The sequence below is a fragment of the Crinia signifera genome, chromosome 3, assembly GCF_055691185.1.
Source record: "Crinia signifera chromosome 3, ASM5569118v1, whole genome shotgun sequence".
In the NCBI taxonomy this organism is placed as follows: domain Eukaryota; kingdom Metazoa; phylum Chordata; class Amphibia; order Anura; family Myobatrachidae; genus Crinia; species Crinia signifera.
This window is the reverse complement of record NC_139219.1, coordinates 50,891,206-50,911,973: the sequence shown is the minus strand read 5'-3', so window position 1 is coordinate 50,911,973 and position 20,768 is coordinate 50,891,206. Positions and strand designations below refer to the sequence as shown.

The 20,768-nt window shown below is 43.3% G+C and overlaps 1 protein-coding gene across 2 annotated transcripts in view; it reads right to left on the bottom strand.

Moving 5' to 3' along the window:
* VPS54 (VPS54 subunit of GARP complex) overlaps nucleotides 1-20,768 on the bottom strand; it is a 55,110-nt gene that overhangs the window by 16,745 nt on the left and 17,597 nt on the right. For both annotated transcript variants that reach the window (XM_083175784.1, XM_083175785.1), the window contains exons 4-14: nucleotides 19,025-19,266; nucleotides 18,587-18,668; nucleotides 13,747-13,784; nucleotides 13,152-13,283; nucleotides 10,954-11,339; nucleotides 10,603-10,729; nucleotides 8,910-9,017; nucleotides 8,090-8,145; nucleotides 5,916-6,012; nucleotides 5,059-5,402; nucleotides 448-577 (exon numbers count right to left, since the gene is read on the bottom strand). In XM_083175784.1, the coding sequence (XP_083031910.1) occupies nucleotides 448-577; nucleotides 5,059-5,402; nucleotides 5,916-6,012; nucleotides 8,090-8,145; nucleotides 8,910-9,017; nucleotides 10,603-10,729; nucleotides 10,954-11,339; nucleotides 13,152-13,283; nucleotides 13,747-13,784; nucleotides 18,587-18,668; nucleotides 19,025-19,266 (1,742 nt within the window). The remainder of the gene's footprint in view (nucleotides 1-447; nucleotides 578-5,058; nucleotides 5,403-5,915; nucleotides 6,013-8,089; nucleotides 8,146-8,909; nucleotides 9,018-10,602; nucleotides 10,730-10,953; nucleotides 11,340-13,151; nucleotides 13,284-13,746; nucleotides 13,785-18,586; nucleotides 18,669-19,024; nucleotides 19,267-20,768) is intronic.

Genomic DNA, 20,768 nt, shown 5'->3' with positions numbered 1-20,768 from the left:
GACCACAGCGACCGCTCACTGCCCGCCTATTATTGAGTGAACACTCCGGGGAAAGCCGTTCGATCCAGGGGTTTACACATGCGCATATTCGGACATGCGCAGACTCCCAACATCGTGGATGGAGCCGAATTCGGATCTGTACGTACAAGTCTGAATCAGCCCATTGGTTCCTATCTGTGTAGAGGGTCTACGTGCTCCAACGTGGCGGGGCTGATCAAAAAACATGTGCAGATAAAACGGTCACCCGATATAAATCAGTGCTCGACAACCACCGGTCGCCACAGCAAACAAGATGTTCGTCCGGTAGACCAGATTTTATTACCTACAGGGACTTTCCAATGCATATACAGAAGGCTCATACAGGAACTGAGCAACAGCAGTCTGAATTAGGCCCATCGACACATTAGTAAACGAGGTCATACACGTATTAATAGGATTGTCATCTACCTTGGCTCTTGCCAGGAGGAACTTCACGCAGCGGTCGTGGCAGATATCTGAGGCATTGTACAGCAGCTCCTGTATATTGTTTGCAATTTTGCCTAGTTCCAGGTCTGTTAATTTGATGTCCTCAGTCATTCTTAAAAAGAAAAAAACAACAACAGTTATCAATTAAGATCAGAAAAGTTAGCCGCCATTGGGGCAGATTCTCTAAGCTTCAAAAGTGATAAAATGGAGAGTGATAAACAGCCAGCCAATGAGCTCCTGTCTGACATTTTTCAAACACAGCCTGTGGCATGGCAGATAGGAGCTGATTGGCTGGCTGTTTATCACTCTCCATTTTATCACTTTTGAAGCTTAGAGAATCCGGCCCATTATGTCACATATACAGAGTGACGTATGAAATGCAAATGACCATCATTAATAATGAATGACCAGGACACAGCATGGAAACTGTATGTAGGCAGCTGGACAGAAATATCTAGTTCAGCAATAAACGACACCATTAATAATTCAAATATCAGTCTGTCCAAGATAACAACACAACATGCAGGGGATATACTGAAACAGGCGCTGGAAATGGAAAGTCAAGCCCAACGTTTTCTTATAGTGATGTTCATATAACAGGGGAGAACCAGGTGTACACCATCTGACAAATCTTTCGGAAGTCTTTAGGCCCGTACACACTGGCCCTTATTCAGATCAGATCGCAAATTTGTTCTCAAAATGGGCAAACCATGTGCACTGCAGGTGGGGAAGATGTAAACATGTGCCGCTGTGGATGCGAGGGGACACCGTGGACGTTGGGGGACCATCGAGGCACTACCAGGGAACCAGGCAAGTATGAAAAAAGGAAAAATAAAAATCCAAAATCTGCAAAAATCCCTTATCTAAAATGTTTGTGGTAACGAGCATTTCGGATAAGGGATACTCAACCTAATCTGCTACCTTGTGATTACCTCTGTTTGTGTGCATTTATTTATAGTTTCTTATATAGCGCAGCTCCGTTGCGCTTTACAATTGGAAACAGAGATAAAACAAACTGGGTAACAGCCAGATTTGGCGGTAAGAGGGACCTGCTGCAAACTTACAATGCATGCGAGAGGGAATGATGTAATTTCACTCGCTGCCAATAGATGGCAGTGTTTCGGAGACACACAATCAGACAGTAGATAGAGATATATATTTATCTATATAGCTAACTACTCGGCACATCTATGAAGTGAGTACCACCAGTGACCACTCGACGGACTAAACTACTCCTTTGTGCTAAAAAAAGATCTAACAGAAAGTGAAAGCAATTTTTGCAGAGACATTGATCCATTTCGAATTTCGTGGATATGGAGAGAGGGAGCTGTGAAACAGAGATTGGAGATAGGAGCAGATAGGTACTGGGGGTGGGGTGGAGCAGCTTGTGGGCTAAAATTGAAAGTACACTGCCACAGCTTAAAGTGAAAGTACACTGCCACAGCTTAAAGTGAAAGTACACTGCCACAGCTTAAAATGAAAGTACACTGCAGAAGTCTAAACAAGGTCCAGTCACATACGATAAGGTCTCTGTAGCCACTGCATTATTAAGGTTTTATCATTATTAGGTTATAGCATTTGCAGGTGATGGGGCTATATCTACAGGCCTGATTCTGCCTCACACACAGAAGCTTTATAGTCTCGTAGTTCTATCTGCGGCCTTACCCTATTGCCGCTACAAAGCCCCTTCTTGGTGTACATACCTGAATATGAATGTGCAGTGACAGACATCCACAGTTGCTGCTTTATTACCTAGTGCCTATAGACACAAACATTGCTCGCACCATTGAAATGTACAACAGCTCTCTGGCAGGTGCAGGTTCTCAGCCTAGTGTTAATTCTAGCACCCTGCACCATTAATAATGGATGTAGTTCCTCCTTTCTGCTTGGAGAGTCTCTCTCTGCACACACCATTGGGACCACATCACCAAATGATGCAAAACAGCACAAACAATGCATCCAATCAGGAATGCAGAGTGGGCAGCTGCTGGAAGATATTCTTCTAGCTGCAAACAATCGAAAAGCAACCTCCCAGGTCCTCTGCCTCTGTGCACCACACTCCCTATGTCTGATCGGACATCACGACCAGGACTTGCATAATGCCAGGCAGTTGATGGCATTAGAGGTGGGTCCTTAGCTGGCACTGGGAGATGAGAGCATCTCCCAGTGCCAGCTGTTACATTGCAGTGAACGGGTCGCATTGACCAGGGTTACCCATTTATGCTGTACCCGTGTTCAGCCCTGCTCGCTTGCTGGGTTAAAATGCCTCATGAACTGGCATCTATCAAATGGGTGCATTTATACTGCCTGCAAATTCAGGTCGGTGTATAAGTGTTTCTGCAGGTATGCAGTGCTGAGGTTATGGGTTCGATTCCCACCATGGCCTTAACTGTGTGGAGTTTGTATATTCTCCCCGTGTTTGCGTGGGTTTCCTCCGGGTACTCCGGTTTCCTTCCACAATCCCAAAATTTACTGGTTGGTTAAGTGTACATGTGGTAGGGAATATAGATTGTAAGCTCCACTGGGGCACAGACTGATGTGAATGTTCAAATATTCTCTGTACAGCGCTGCGGAATATGTGTGCGCTATATAAGAAACTGTTAATAAATTAAATATAGTGTCTAGGTAGACAATGAAAAGGTCGACAACTATTAGTCAACGGTCAAAATGTCGACGGGTTTTTAAATTTTTTTTTTTTTATACAAAATAGACTTGTTCATAACTTTACCATCCACGTGGGCACAGAGTTAGATTATATCAGTGCCTGAAGCATTGCGAGCGCAGCGACGGGACGTGGTACACTTATACGGTGTCCATGCCGACAGAGACACCAAGTAAACACATGTCAACGTTTTTACCCTTTCCCTGTCAACCTTTAGATTGTAGACCTAGACACTGTAGATCTAAAAGACCATAACCTGTTCTGCATATTGTGTCACCAATAGAATTCTTAATCTAAAATATGTCACAAAGGGAACACAGCAGCAGCTTCAATATATGTCTGTTAAAAACAATATACCTTCCCAATGATCAAACTAAAGCTGTGAACAATTATTTATTTATTAACAGTTTCTTATATAGCGCACACATATTCCGCAGTGCCTTACAGAGCAGTAGCTAGGGATGCCAATCCCGGGATCGGCAGGATTTAAGGCATTTTTGACCGGGATTTGAATCCCGGGATTACGGGATCGAAATGTGCATGCGCATTTGATCACTTTCTCCCGTGTAGCACTGAACGCCGAGCCGGAGAGGAGGAGGGTATCCGAGTACGAGCAGACGCGACGGTGTAGGAACACTATGTGGTTGCGCAGCGTGACCTCTAACATCACGCTGCGCTGCCTGGCAACAAGGTTGTGTTGCTGCGCAGCGTGATGCGAGTTATCACATCACGCTGCGCAGCCACACACTGCCTCCCACGCCGCTGCGTCTGCCCGGACATTGAGTTACCCGCAACCTCGAGTCCCTGGCCAGCCGTCGCACAGCTCCTCGAGTCCCTGGCATGCTGCCGCACAGCTCCTCGAGTCCCTGGCATGCTGCCGCACAGCTCCTCCGCCGCATGGTTGGAGGTAATAAATTTTTGTCATTGGGTATATCAGGAGGCCAATCCCGGGAGTCGACCGTTTTTCAATCCCGACATTGAAAAAATGGCCCGGGATTGGCCTCCCTGGCAGTAGCGCTGTGCTGCTCGGCAGGAATGTGTTCGCCGCATGTAATGTCTCAATGTAATGTATGTAATGCCCCCCCCTCATCCCTGCTTGATGCTGCACCGTATATCCACAAAAAATTCCTAGTGTGCGCAAGCATACATGGCCAATGAAGTTGATTCTATTCTATTCGAACATTCACATCAGTCCCTGCCCCAGTGAAGCTTACAATCTATATTCCCTACCACATGTACACACGCACACAGACATTCTAGTGTTAATTTGTTGGGAGCCAATGAGCCTATCAGTATATTTTTGGATTGTGGGAGGAAACTGGAGCACCCGGAGGAAACCCTCGCAAGTACGCCTATAACGGCACAAAATCTGAGTAATGAAAAAATATTTTGTTCACATGGTCCATACAAAGTACAGGAGTACACATGTACAGACAACGTACATGCAAGATCCACCCTCTAGGCAGCGCAATATAGAGGATACATGTTTATGAAAGGCATATAACCGATCACTATAGCAAGTTACAATAGTTCTCTATCCAGCCTGAAATCAGCTTTTATTGCAGATATACAGAAAGTTCCTAACGGACGAATTTGTTATGTTTTTGCCCTTGTAGCCACTTTATTGTAATACCAAAGAAGCCGGGAACATACAGTAAGTCCCCTCCACTACTTTGCATGTAGGTATGCGATCAGTTTGTAGGGTAAATGCAGAGGTCCTTCTGAAACATGTAACAAGAAATGTCTATACAATAACAACGTTATTAGGATTCAGAATAAAGGGTCCCGATTACAGGAAAGTCAGCCTTTGTTAGGTTGTGTATACACATAAAAGCCAATCTCACGGAACACCTTCCTAAACAATCTTTCAGTGTTATGATCATCAGGTCTGGTTTCACAATGTAATTTCTACAAAGTCTAGTTTTACTCACATTATTTCTACTCCCCCTGGGGTAACTGAAGGTAGTGTGTGATCTCTGCTGGAAGAGGAGTCAGTAGTGCATTCAGGATCAGACAGAGAATCGCTGCCAGAAGGCTCGCTACTGCTGGGTGATGCATTCCTTTGAAAGTTAGTGTTGGTAGCAGCAGGGGGGAGCTCACCTTCACTGAATGCATCACTTATAAACAAGCCTTCGTGAGTCAAGTAAGCCAGATCGCTGTCCACATTGCCTTCTCTGCCCAGGCCTTTCTGGGCTCCCGTTACCTCCATTTCTCTGATCTGCTGATTCTTATCTAAGACCATAAGTACAACACTACGGATAACGTTTAAAGTGGCCTGAGGGGAACACAAATAAACGTGACATTAATAAACAAGCATGCAGTAAATATCACAGAAACTGAAGGCGTAATAGAAAACTTCATCACGTTGGGAGATTTTACGTACAAGAAGCGGTCTGTTAATATTCCGCAGACCAGACTAATAACGGCAGAATGTAGGCCCGGCTTAAATCTTGCTTTAAGAGAAGAGACATTTTCTTCTTCCTGACTGGGACCTTGGGAAGCTGCTATAACCGTATTGGTATTGGCTTGTGATTGGCTGTAACAGCCGACTGTAAGGAGGAGCACCCAAAGGGAAATGAGAAGTGGACTCTATTAACCATAACACTGTGAAGACAAAAGTCACCGGATGAGATGTATTTGTATCACAGGTTGTCCTAGCTAGAACCCTGGTGGGTGATGCCCCTATTCTATACTGAAACACTCCCATCTTTTTGAAAAAAGCTGTCCCGTTCTCGGTGTCTCTCAAGCTATTTTGTTTCGAGGCAAGCTCAGCTTACAAACATCTTACCTTGACTCTCCGAAGGAAAGTTGTGAACGTCGAAAAAATGTTTTGCAGTAAATCGAGCCACTGCGAGAAATTCATCAACCGCATCTGATCCGCAAGCCTGAAACACGAGGAGCACAGTCAGCGGGCTCCCAATCATTTACAGAACTTTACATTGTTACTCAAGTAACTACTATATATAAAGAGGATGCACAAACACTGAAGTGATACTTTCTTATAGTACTGACCCAAGAGAACATAGAGGCAGGCAAAGACACGATGTTCGGTTGAAACATAGACGGTGGTGGTGATTGTCTCATAGCTACAGTATATGGGGCATTGCTAGACCTGTGGGCCGAGGCATGGTGCAGATTCCTTGTACTCAACTGCTCTCCATCAGGGGTACTCAAACTCGGTCCTCAGGACTCCACACAGGTCACCCAGCAGGTGCATTCATTACTCATTGACACATTTTAAAAAAGATCCACAGGTGGAGCTAATTACTTCACTTGTGATTCAGTGAGGAGACCTGCAAAACATGCGTTGTGTGGGGGTCTTGAGGACCGAGTTTGAGAACCTTTGCTCTGTGTGTTATTTTAGTCAGTTCTATGTAAGGAAATCTTTATTTCCTATAAAACTTCACTAAAACTTACTTCATTCTGGACAAAACCCATTGTATTAGTATTCATTACAGAATGAATCTGAAGATACATCAGGCAAAACACACACAATCCTTTGCTTGCCGTTCAGGATATTCAAAAACTACCTGCACAACTCTCAGGTGACCAATCAACCTGGTAGGAGGTCCAGCAGCTAGAAACGCTGACTACAGCTTGTATGCGGAACAGATTCACCAGGCAATGAACACAGCAAGTAGGATTTATCCTGGACTGCAGAAGGGATAGCAAAGAATCGTGTCTTGCGGGCTCTTGTCCACATTGTCGATACAAGTCTGCTATGTCTAGGCTTCTGACCCACTCAAAGAATATATTCTAATAAAGAGCTAATGAAAACCTGTGTCACAAACAAAGGTTGTATTATTCCCGTTTGTTTTAACACATAATTGCCATTGTGTCACTATTCTTTTGGTATTATATGAATGTTTGCGGATTTCTGGTGAAGGCTTCGAGGATACACAGGCTGCACTGGTGTTAGTCAATAGTCTGACCAAGTGGTAGCCACCTCCAGTCCTCGAGAGCTACCAACGGTGCATGTTTTCCAGCTCACCTCGCAGGTACACAGGTGCACTCATTACTGACTAACATGTTTTAAAAAGAGCCACAGGTGGAGCTAAATACTTCACTTGTGATTCTGTGAGGAGACCTGGGAAACGATCACTGTTGGTAGCTCTCGAGGACTGGAGTTGGCTACCCCTGCTCTAACCACTCTCTCACAATTTTGTTCAGAAATAAGCTGAGAAAACCCCATCACTTTCTGCCTGCACATCATTTATGTTGGAGCAGACACAGACGTGACAGATCTTGAAATGCAAAAAGGAAAAAGAAAAGGAACCACACATTTAGTGTGGATTATGCACAGCAATGCTGGATCATAACACCACACAAATAATGCATGGTGGCTATTCTACAAAATCATGTAGAATAATAACAATTCATAGGAAGGCTTATTAAGCTAAAATAGTGGCCAGATCCCCCATATGTGAAGTCCACGTAAACTTTGTAGAGAGAAGCATTAAACCGTATTATGCTCACAGCATCAGTATTATGATGTAATGTACAGCGACCTTATAGCTGGCTAGCTGTGCTGATCAGAAGACCTCTGTGTGTATACGCACTGTGCTGATCAGAAGACCTCTCCGTGTGTATACGCACTGTGCATCGCTGTCTTATTGCCCTTATTAGGACTAGAGAGGGATATGACTGTACTACATATGGTCCCGCAGGTCCGGAGTACCCACCAATGCTCTAGAAGGGAACACCAAGGTCTGCTTACTTTAGATGTGACTTCTTCAGTCATATTGGTTTCTGAGTGGCTATAATAAAGTATGAAATATGTAGATCTACTGTATATAAATGTTCAAAAAACACACTTTAAATTCAGGCCCTGCAGAGCAGCTTCTCCCACCACCTCTGCTACAAATAACTTGCCAACACCCATAATAATATGCATTGTTAAGTGCTTAAGTACAGTACCATGCAGGTTTTAAGTTCAGAAAGAAATATGCAATCTTTACTTACTTTGTGACAAGCTCAGAATCTATTTCATCAATATGGGAGACTGTGCTTATGACACACTGGGAACAGAGAAACATAATATGCACTAATCAGCACCGCAAACCGTCCAGATCAGTAGACATGCAATATAAATATACAGATCAGTCAGTGACAAAACATGCAGCCAGAGGCCCCAGGCTGGGGAATCCCCACATCTCGGCCTTAAATGGGGCACCTTAATACTCAGTTGCAGGGTCAGACACAGAGGGGCTCATGCATATTTTACATAAACATTGCAGGTGTAATTTGTGCCAAACAAAAGCTACAATTCCGTATGCATCCCAAAATGTGACCATACAGGTGGTTGTAGCATATGACTGACCGGTGTAGATGTGTCTGGGTACAGATCTAGGTCTATGGCACTTAAGGTACCCATACACGGTGCGACGGGGTGGTGCGATATGTGCTCCCGTGCACATCCCATTGCACAGATCCAAAAGTATGTGCTGCATATACTTTTTGAAACAGGTTCCGATTGCATTGCACGCAAATCGATCAGATGGGGCCAAAACGCATACAATTACATGAATACACCATTACTGTAACCTATGCCTAGGTTTGCCTGTAACATCACAACCCCATTTAGCCTCTCTAAGCATGGGAGTCATAAGTGTGAGAAACAAATGATTATGTATGCTGACAAAGTTCATTTAACTTTTTAATTTAGAGTATGTACACTAGTATACAAGGTAAGGAAATGCAAATTTTGTGCACCCCCCGTCCCCATCCCCCCTTGAAAACATGCATGCTCTCTAGCATGGCAAGCCTCGTTGGTGCGTTGTACCTGCTTGATGATGCTTTTTGCAGTGTTCATCATTTCATCAGCGTAGATTACAAAAAAATCCATCTTCCTTTGTTTCAGCAGCCCAAACACCAGCGACACCAGTCTCTCCTACGAAAGATAAACATAACAGATGTCTACAGCTGTACACTTACAATGGGGCCTACAGAACGCCAAACTGAAAAATCTGGAACACCTCACTAAAAGGAACACCAATCTTGAATGAATGTTAAGCTGCATCTAAATATCTACTATTAACATTCATACATCGTTTCAAGTGTCCCAGAAATGAAGTTATATGGTAAATACAATATCATTGCAAACTGGGCTGCCTTGTACTACCGAGCAGGAAGCTTACAGATGTAACCATTTAACCAATCCAAACGTGTTAGTAGGATCATTGCTAATCCAAAAGACACTTGTGTATCATTAACTTCTGTTTAACAGAAAAACTCTGTCAGGATGGGATGGGCAATGTGTGGATTAAAATCAGTGTCACACTCACTGACACACACACCACTGAGGGGTCAGGACTACACCCCATGGAGATGCCACTAACTTACCAGCATTAGGCTGTCCCCTAAGGTCATGACTACACCCCTGAGAGATGCCAGTGTGAGGCTGCCCCGACACTTGTTGCAGGTACCAGATCCACTAACTGTCGCGTGCATCAGTGCTACACAGGGCAGTAAGAGATGCACGCATTTCCCCATAGAGCAGGACCATACAGTCCTGATCATGACAGCGCCCTCATATAAGGACAGGATGGTTGAGAGGTGTGGACGCTTCATTACCCATCTGCAGCACCACAAATTAAATGACCAATGTATGGAGGGAGGATGAACATCTATGTTGATAAGAACTTACATGTTAGATCAGAAAGTATCTCTTAGTACAGAGAAGACACTTATCTTGTCCACAGTATTTCATTTAGGAGCTTCAGCAAAATGTCATGATGTGTTAGGAGACTTAAATAGAAATGTATACGACAACACAAAGATCTGAAACCAATGTCGTATAAAGCATAATGACCGGTCTCACTGCTCTGTCCGCATTCATTTAGCCCTGGGTAACGCATTTCACCACACAGAGCTGGCACCTTCTCCTGTGGCTCGTGATGAATTTAAGCTTTATTCAGCCAATCGCATACACAACCTTAATTCTGTATGGGATCATAGAAAGCAGTCTCCTATCTGGCACTGGGTTGTGGTCATCCGCATCGACTGAAAGGAGTCTTGTTCACAACCGTATTTGGAACATTTTTCTACATATCTAACAGCATATTGTGGGATACAGACTTTAAGCACCTTTAGACAATGAAATAATACTTGAGTGTGCCTTTAGAGGCAACCATTGATAGCCACCTCTGTCACCACACTACACATTTCCAATGCATTATTGATACCACTGCATCTCTTTGTTACACATAGTGGCAATTATTAGGTACGGAGGGGCAGATGTATTAAGTGGAAGGTGATAATGCACCAGCCAACCAGTTGTGTTTGGTGAGGACAGTTAGGAGTTGATTGGCTGGTGCAGTATCACCTTACCAGGCTTAATACATCTGCCCATGAGACACATGTGCAGTAGCAAAACATTGACCATTCATGATCCGGCTCTGTCTTCCTTATTAGATGTAAACAATAGAGAAGTACAAGCACTGTATAAATGAGGGTGTATTAGGCTGTCCCCTCACCTCTTCTATCACTTGGCAGTCCTCCTCTAATGGTCTGTTTAAGTCACTGCGAGCATAGGATGTGAATTCTGCAATGATCATTTTATCTATGAGCTTCTCCAGTTCGCACAGCTGTGACCCGAGGTGTCTGTGGGGAACAAAAACAACAATTATTGTGCGACAAGTGTAAATCTTCCTGGTTGTCGGATAAAAGGCAATCTACTCTCAGTAGCTTCTGAAATTAAGAATACAAAACTTCTGTGCAGACACTGTGATGACCCTGTAGATCTCCTGTGACCGCTACACCTACAAGCTGTGACTACAAGAGAAGAGAGCGAGGAAAGAAAGGCGGCTGCGGTTCCCAACACTTACCGAAAACTGTGAATTCCCTGCAGCTCCTGCTGCAAAACTTCTTGCGTTGTTGCGATTAAGTCGAGAGCCCCAACGTATTCCGAGGTGGACAGCAGCAGCTGAACAGTGGGCTGAGTCTGGTGCACTGTAGCCATTAATTTCAGTTTATTGTACACCTTAATGCAGTTGTTCCTGTTCATGGTTTGCCGCAAGATCCGCAGAGACCCCTCGCACATAACTCGGTCGATTTGAGAAATCTTGTCCCTCAGCATCTTCACTGCCTGGGAGGTCTTCCTGAGGTAGTCCTGGAGCTCGTGCTGTGAGGTCATAGCGTGGAAGAAGGCCTCAGAGCGCTGGGAGATCTGATGAGCGATATTTACCTCAACAATGTCCAAGTAATGGCTCAACTTAAGAAAACAAAAACATATTGCACAGATCACTGGCCATTCCACTTCTATAACTGCTGTAGTACATAGAATTAGATCACGCAGTGATCATCAATGTCACAATCTATTCATCAATGTCACAAATACAGTATATGACTGTAGATCATTCACTACTGAATATTACCGACTCTGGACGAGCTCAGATTGAGTTATATTAATGTGATGAAACATGGCAGGCATTGCTTGTGATGCTATGTGACAGAGGGGCAGATGTATGAAGCAGTGATCAGGGAGAATTAATAAAATGCCTGGTACTTTATCACCGGACAATCAGCTCCTACCTGTCCCTTTTTAAACCCAGCTTGTAACTTAACAGTCATGAGCAGATTGGCCGGTGACAAAGTACCAGGCACTTCTCCTCCCTTATCACTGCTTCATACTGTACATCTACCCCTGAAGGAGTAATCCAGACTTTTTGGTCCAAACTTCCAACAAATCTTCTGGTATTTAGGACACTACATATGGATGCAAAGTGATTTAGATACAGAGCTAGAAGTTTTGTTTGTTTGTTTCTAAATATTACATTTCACATTTACATGATAATTAGGCAGGATCCATCTTTACTTGACACCAGATCCATTTTGTTCCTTTTATATTTAAACATTTTTAGTCAATGGATATTCCTGACCCACGGTGCTTCAGTTTATTCTTTCCAATCCCCTGTGGCAGTGCCTGGTGGCAGTTGGGGCAGCTGTTTCGGTGTGGTTAAAGAGCTGTATTCCAGCACATACATGAAAGAGGAGCTCATTCTGGGCACTGCCTTTTAAAATCTTAATATTTTATTACTTAATTGTATATACTGTAATATTATTAACCCTTCTGTCTACATGGTAGCAATACTGATATTTAGCATCGTATGGTACAGGAGGGATATTATAAGTGACACTGGTCTACAATAATGCACAGAGCTGGAGCTGCATCATTTATAGACGTGTGAACAGTGTGGCTGGATTTGTAGAACACTGTACCCCAGCAGGAATTAATGAGCGTTCTCTTCGTGCAGAACTCCTTTTCTCATAGGATACTCATTGTTAAATGCAGACAGTGAATTCAGATTCATGTTCTCCCTCCTGTGTTATAAAATGCATAATGCTGCCCATCTAAAATTGCTCCCATAATGGATTGTGGGGGAATTGGCATATTGGGGGGGGGGGGGGGGCAGTCCTGCTCGCGGTCACCGCTCGCCCCGGGCATTGAATACTTGCCTTTGTCTGGTTGTTATGCTATAAGGGAATCAGGGGACACATTTGGAAACGGACAGCCATATATGCAGGTTTTAATGTTCCTAAAATTCACAGATCAGAAAAAAAAAAAAAAATCTGTAAAACCGCATGTAATATACCAGGGGCCACTTGGTACCCTGAAAGATGCTAAAAGGGTTTACCGACTGAATCCTTAACACTTTATAACTTGTCAAGAAGACTTCTCTCACTAAAACCTTATTCCTCATTAGGGGGATACAAGATTATATACAGCGGTCACATAGCACAGAACATAATATGATCCAGTCTGAGCTGTATGCAGAGATTTACAGGAACACAACAAGTCTTCTCTAATGGAACACTTCTGGAAAAAGACTGGTCACAGTGATCCTCCTGCATACCACGGACTTACGTTCTCTTTAGTAATGAGGGCACATCTAAGCATTTTATGTCACCTATAAGCATATAACCTATTTAATATAGAGTAATGCACTTTATACACAGATAATCTAACTGGTGGCAATACAGGAGGTATAATCGCGGTTTATTTTGCACTCTCCATCAGATTTACCTTTTCTTGAAGCAACTTGGAAGAGGCTGAGTCCCTGTTTCCTTTGCCACCCGCACTGCTAAAATGGGACCATGGTAAAACGGCATTAAACGTTAAAGAATCATCCAAGGCAAAGTCTGGTTTCAGGAATATCTAAAGGGAAAAAAGAAAGAAATAAAACAAATGTGATATTGCATATCTGACATCATGGCATGTTAATGGCATGATTATATATTGGCGTTGTGCTGTACAGTTTGCTGCTATTCCAGAATGCACCATCCAGCACCAGTGCAATGTGCAGTAGCAGGATGATTGCAGCAGCTCCGGCTCCTATCTGGCTTCCTACATAGTACTGTACTGTCACATAACCGTCAGACATAGTGAGTGTGGCAGGACTTATGGCCAATGCTCTTATTATGAGGCAGTAGTGTGACAGAGATCCTGCTCTCTCCTATACTCTATGACATTGTGGCCAGCGCTGAGTAGGGCAGACATAAGTTCTATGACATGAGTTCTCGTAACACTACACATTGCTGTTATTGTATTCGGTATGGAGGAACACAATCCATAGCGTTGTACATTGTTATTTTAAATGACAAACAAAACTGTAATATACCTTAGGTACTTGTTCCAGATCTGCACTGGATTTATTAACTGGTGAGAAAAAATACAAAAAAAAAAAAGGTTAGAGAAAGAAAAAAGTACAGCACAAAAGTTATGTAGCAGAACTGAATAACTACAACTCCCGAGTATCATAAGAGGTTGGGGAGCAGTAAGGCCGGGAACACATGAGAATGACGTGTTCCCAGCAGACATATCGTGTGGTACAAATGCAGATTGGGGCAGGCGCACTAAGCCTGATGAAGTGATAAAGTTAAAGGTGATAACGCAGCCGCCAGTCAGCCCCCCTCACTTTTCAAACTCAGCCTGTAACTTGACAGTTAGGAGCCGATTGGCTGGCGCATTAGGTTATGGTAAATTAGATCTCCAGTCATATGGTTAACTACTAATGGTCGACAGGGACAAAAGCTTGACTTTTCATGTTTTTTTTTTGGTGTGGACATAGGTCGACATGGACACTGTCCAAGCGTACAGCCATGCTGCACTCGGCACACTAGTATAGTCTCCCTCCACGTCGTAGTGGATGGTAGAGCATGAAATACCGCCCGTCGGCACAAAACTTTGTAAAAAAGGGCATGTCGACATTTTTCATGTCAACCTATTGTCTGTTAAACTTTAAACCCTGTCGACGTTTTCACTGTCGACCTTATGACTTTCAACCTAGTCAATCTATGATCAGTCCGGATACCGTTGCATACTCACCTTCCACTTTATCACTTCACCAGGCGTATTACAACTACCTCAATGTACCATGCCTAGATGAATTTAGTCCATGTGGTCTGCCTGTTTTCCACATATACATATCTTGGTTTTATCCATCTATTATTATTTAAAGGAAATCCATCATATTTCGAATTCTCTCAACACGACAATTCACACACAATTTCTGTACACTAATTGTTCTCTCTTGAAATATAGAACTAGTCTTTCCTTAACAGACATGAACATGAATATCACAAGGGCATTATTGATCGCTCCTGATGCTGTCCACACCTGGAGTCAGGCAACTGATTTCCCCGGACGGATACTCTAAGATAAAACAAAAATACTAAAGGTGCCCACACACTAGAAAGATCTGCGATTGTAAGATGTGCGCATAAATCAGCCTTGATATCTTTTGTCCGTCCTGGACAAAAGATTTCAGGCAAGCGCACATCTTTACCAAAGATTTTTCTTAAGATCCCGTGTGCTTTCCTATGGATCTTTTGTTAAATCTTCTGATCTTTTGTGCAGCACGTAAGATCAGAAGATTCAGCTAAAGATCCACGGGAGCGCGCATCGGACCGATATCGGTCGATTTTAGACCGATTATCGGTAAACATCGGACGATATATCGGCTGATTTATCGGAAAATTGGCCAATAGGCCCAAAAATCTTTCTAGTGTGTGGGCACCTTAAGATCTGTACATATTGGGGCAGATGTATGAAGCCCTTATAAGTGAGTCAGTAAAAAAGTTGCCCATGGCAACCAAACTGAATAATTTTAGAATATAATAATTATAGGTGTTACTTCAGTGTGGATTGGTTGCTATGGGCCACTTCACCACTGTTTAACTTCTCCTTCCTTATCACCGCTTCATACATCTGCCCTATTGTGAGAAACTGCTGTGTGGGGTGGTGGTTAGATTTAGGCAAGCCAGGGTGGTAGGTGGCCAGTAGAATTTGAAGGATAGTGTGATTAGGTGTAGGGGAGCATTCTCCGTGTGGGGCAGCATGGGAATTATCCTGATGGAAGAGGGAGGAAAGGATCATAGAGAAGAGGTGGTTATTGGCAGCGCACAGTGGGTGGGAGTGTAGGGGGAGTTGAGTCTGAAGTAGTAAGTAGGGAGGAAACAATGCTCTGTAGAGCACCATCTAGTGGCCACCGATGCACATCCTTAAAAGAATGTGGGCCAGGCAGTTAGAATTACTGAGACCAAACGAATGTTGAGCAATTTTGTACATCAGAGCTGCTTGTGAGCCTATAGTCTACCAGGAATGCAGTTTATATGATAAACCTCACAGGATAACAGAATTGTACATTTAAATGAATAACAAATGTACCATTTTGCAGTTGTGCAGTAAAGTTGTGTACGTTGTGTGTTTTGTGCCTCATGAAGTGGATATACACTCCAGAATGTGCTGTCACCACAGCAGTCAGCTGACCCGCAGAGGACACATGTAGAGAACACAATGCTGCTGAGGTCAGGTTTCTTACTTCCTGCATTATGCAGACTAGAACCACCATATGGCTGGAGAGGAACTAAGCGTTATCTCCTGAAACCCTTCCTGATCTTAACACAGGCTGCAGCACTAATAGCTGTTGGCTGAGTCTAAGTTCTTCTACCATCAGCCTTACAGAAAATAAGCACATTGAATGTTAATGAGTGACGTGCAAACACCAACTACAACTGCACATTTAATAGTATTAAACTAGTGGTGATTATGCAGAGCTGGTAGCAAACTTGGGATAAAGTATTAAAAGAAAACAAAATGTTTATAGAGATCCATAAACATAGGAACGGAGGCGGAGTATATATATGCCAGTTTGTGGTGCGTATCATCAGATTGCTTGTTTACATGAACACACACACTCTACACATCACCTGCCCCAGCCCTTCACCATTCTTGTAACTCTTACCCCATTCTCTATCCCATCTAGAACACAGTCCCCCCCTTTGTGGAATATAACTGCCTATACTGCACCTGATGTGCAGATAAGAACCTATGTAGAGTGTTGCATGATATCACCTGAGGAGTAGGAACCCGGTCCTACAGACAACAGAGCCCCCTGGTGGAGAAAATGGCTCAGCGGTACATTATTCGGACATTAATAAATACATTAGCGTTACATCACCTGTACTAAAGAATGGAACCCTATAGAACACCATTAAATTCTATTATAATACGGCATAAGGGGAAATGATGCCACACTAGCTACCATTATGTCAACCTAATGGAACTTAACGGAATATACCAGTGATGTAAAGCGCTGGCAGCTGCGTGTAATCAAAGAAAGAGAGATCTGAATTGCTCTGTTGGTCGCCATCTAGTGGGCAACAGTGCACAAAACACTTAAATTCCTCCCATAGGAGGTGTAGAGTACCATTAGCCTTTTATTATATAGTACAACCAACCAGGTGTATGAGCGCTGATCACGTGATTTAAGTGGCCTTTCTACAGCAGCTATTTTATACGGGATACTCTATGGGTGGGACCAGAGGCCCCTCTGGACCACCCTGATGAACCAATTCAGTGATAATACACAGCCACACACACACACTGTATATATTATGATAAGCTACCAGCTGAGTTTATTTTTGGGGTGTTTGTTTTTAAGCTTGTTTTTACCCTCTTTTTTCACATATATGTTTAATATATGCTTTACATGTATACATACTGATATTTATTCCCTACCTGCAGTATTTAATATAGACGATATCTTCAATCGCAGAATTAACTCTTCCTATATGTACTATAAACACAGCTACATGGTGAATGCATAACAGCGGTTATTTTTGCCATTAAAATTGAATAACAGATTGTTGGCCTATCTTTCCTTTCTTTCGTATCATAGAACCATAGATTGCTGTCTATGTGGGAACAATTTCCGCTTCCATATAAACAAAAGCATAAATATAACTGAAAATAAAATAAAAAAATATGAAAAAAATATAAATTCTAAGGACAATATCAACAAGCCATTGTCCTGGTTCATACACAGAGGATTACAAAAATGAGATAATGACATACATGATACCTTTTAAATAACCTATTTAAAATACATATGTATCGAAATAGTTTTGCTGTGCTGTCCTAGCGACTTTAAGTAAAAACATACGAGGACTATATTCAGAGGGAGATCTGGAACACACAGAAAGTGTCAAATGAAGAAATGTGCAGGTGCGTGCACTCCAAATGAAAAGGAGGTTAGAAAAGATGTCAATGCGCATGCAGGGAAGTACCGGGAACGGTATGTAAACTGAAGGAGGGCACTACATAACATGTCTGAAGAAGCCACTGACAATAAAGAGAGGCGGGGAAACGCCTACAAAAGGGAAAGGCTACATCTATCAACAGAGTGGACTCTAGTAAAAAATGCACTTCTGGGAAGCGCCAGCAGTCGAGAGCAACTACTTTGTGTAAAGCGTAAGGTGGTAATGTCTGCAGGATAGGTAGAATTCAAAGAACTTATATTGACTGGCCAGGCGCCCAAGAACACGAAAGGTAAAAAGGGAAGCCTTAATATAGTATGGGCATGCCAATATGCTTTTAGTAACCGACTAGGATTAGTTTTTTCCTGCTATGCAATACTAATCCACTTTGCTTCGACTGAATGGTGTTTAACTGCATATTGTGCATTTGTCTGTAATATAATAAGTGCTAAAAAGAGCTGGCTGACTATTGCTAGAATTACCTGTGTTGAAAGGCAAATTACCCTGTAGAAATGTTTGACCCGGTAATTTCCTTAGCAGTGTGAACGGGTGGTCAGACTGGACCTGGCAAAATTACCCAGCAAAAGCCGTCATTTTCAAACTGTTCGGTCTGAACATGATCCAGATGAACAAACTTGGAACAAGTTAGAGGGGGAAGCATCTTTACGTTGAACCACTTTTTTTTTTACTTCAAATACAGATGTAGCCTCTCTCATTGTAGCTACATCGCAGCCGCTAGTGCATGTGAGGCGCACCAAGTCGTACCCGCGACTCAGATCACTGGGCTGCTGGCTAATGTATTTTCAATGAGTCGCGGGAGCGTGTACACGTGGACAGATGACCGTGGCTACATCTGTAGGTGATTTATCTCAGCAATAGACCACATAATATCCACCTGACAGTTGTGTGATATAGACTTACCATGTGTGTGTGGAAATGCAGTCCTGTTATAGTCATCTTTAGGAGGACATATGGTCTTACATTTCTCATGACTTTTTTCTCTCTGGAGTAAAGGGAATAGGAGACAATGTTATAGAGGTTAAACCGAGTCACACAACCCTACCACAGCTGTCACACCATCTCCATCAAACAGCCCCCTATACTGTGGACAGTTATAGTTACAACAAACAATACCCGTGTCACTAGAGGCATATGTGCAATAAAAGGTCATTTCATAATAGACTAAGGCAATATGCTGTTGAACTACATATTCCATCATGCTCTGTCAGCCGCAGATCTGTCTGTATTACTGAAGAGGCTGACAGCCAATGGGCAGATCACTGCTCAAAGTAAGTTTTTAACATGAGTGCAAAAGGAGTCGCTATTGGCTGGAAAACCTCCGCGGAATTGGTTCCTTACTAGACTGGTTTGCTGGACGTAAGATTGAAAGTGTTCTTTAGTGATGGGTGGAAGGTAAGGTGATGGCAAGACTGCGCTTTCCACAAAGTCTTGGCCCCATGTCTTGGTGAAGAAGTCGGACTCCCGTTTTGCCAGGCGAGGATCATTTAATGCTGCAGGGAGGTTCACTTTGGAATGATAAATAGTCCATTTGTGCTGGTCTGCGACCACGGACGGCTCGTCACGCAAGCTATTAGAATCACCTGTGAAAAATGAGAACAAATGATCAGAAAGGAGCTTATACCGTGTGCTCGGTGTTATAGTGTCCTATAATTCCCATAAATAAAATATGAAGTTTGCATTATCGCACAACACTGCATGAGAGTCATAGCTCCCAGCAAACAAGAGTGCACAATTGATCGCGCCCACTATAAATGAGTGTCACAACTTATTATTGTTGCTGCCGCTGTAATGTCATGCATGCATGTCCCTTGTCTGTACATGCAGGTAGAAGGAGGATATTAGAATACAGCATGGCCCTACTCCCCTCCCCCCTGCTTTCGCTCATCACAGCCGGAATCTGCAAGTGTGTATGCAAGTGTCGATGGCAGCATCCCACCTGGTCCCTTCGCCAACAAGGTCGCTGGGTACACATGATCAGGGACGAGGCTGGGGATTCCATTATGTGTTCCCTATCTCTAGTAGTTCAGCGACCAAATTGCTGAGTGTCCCGTTTTCATCAGTGACCAGAGATGGTCGCTGATGAAAACAGACACTGCCGGGGGAAGCCGCTGGAAAGCCGCTGGTCGCTGGAAAGCACTCTACTGCGACCATTGCAGGGCTAGTCGTGGGAGCGATGTGTCGGCAACAGTTTCCCTGTAGGTATGGGGATATGGTCGCTCAGCGACCATATCCCCGGCCATTCTGGCTAGGATCACCCTGTGTGTACGGGACTTAAGGGGTAAATGTACTAAACTGAGTTTTTAGAAGTGAGAGACATTGCCAATGCACTTTAATACATTTACCCTGACATGTCAATACCTAAGTGCATACATAGTCCATGCTAAGCTCCGGGTTTAATTAGTGTGGGCAACGCCAGTGAGTAGGAACAACATCCTGTAAGTGTACTATATACCACTAGTGCAGTGGTTCCCAACCTCGGTCCTCAAGTACCCCCAACAGTGCACGTTTTCCAGGTCTCCATACAGAATCACAGGCAAAATAATTAGCTCCACCTGTGGATCTTTCAAAATGTGTCTGAATAATGAGTGCACCTCCCAGGTGACCTGGAAAACATGCACTCTTGGGGTACTTGAGGACCAGGGTTGGCAACCACTGCACTAGGACATTGATAGAGTCGAAAAACATAAGATTGGACTAGGATGGATCACTCATTTTTTTTTTTTTTTAAATGGCCTCTCAAGAACATTCATTTAATTGTGTATTGTGACGGGCTGGCAACAAGTTATAAAATAATATTGGTTTCATTTTTATTATAATATATATCCGGAAGCAAAATAAATTTTTCCAGGGACACTGATCTGTTTCAAACTTGCTAGCTATTGGAAGAAGGGAGCTGTAAAGATGGAGGTAGGAGAAGATAGGGACCAAGGGTGGGGTGGAGAATTTGTGGGCTAAAACTGTCACAGCTCAAAGTGAAAGTACATGGCAGAAGCAAACATTTTGACAGGCATTTAACTAGTTTTGATATAAAAAGGACAGAAATATTAGTGACCCCAAGCCATTGCAGTGGGTCCACACTCCG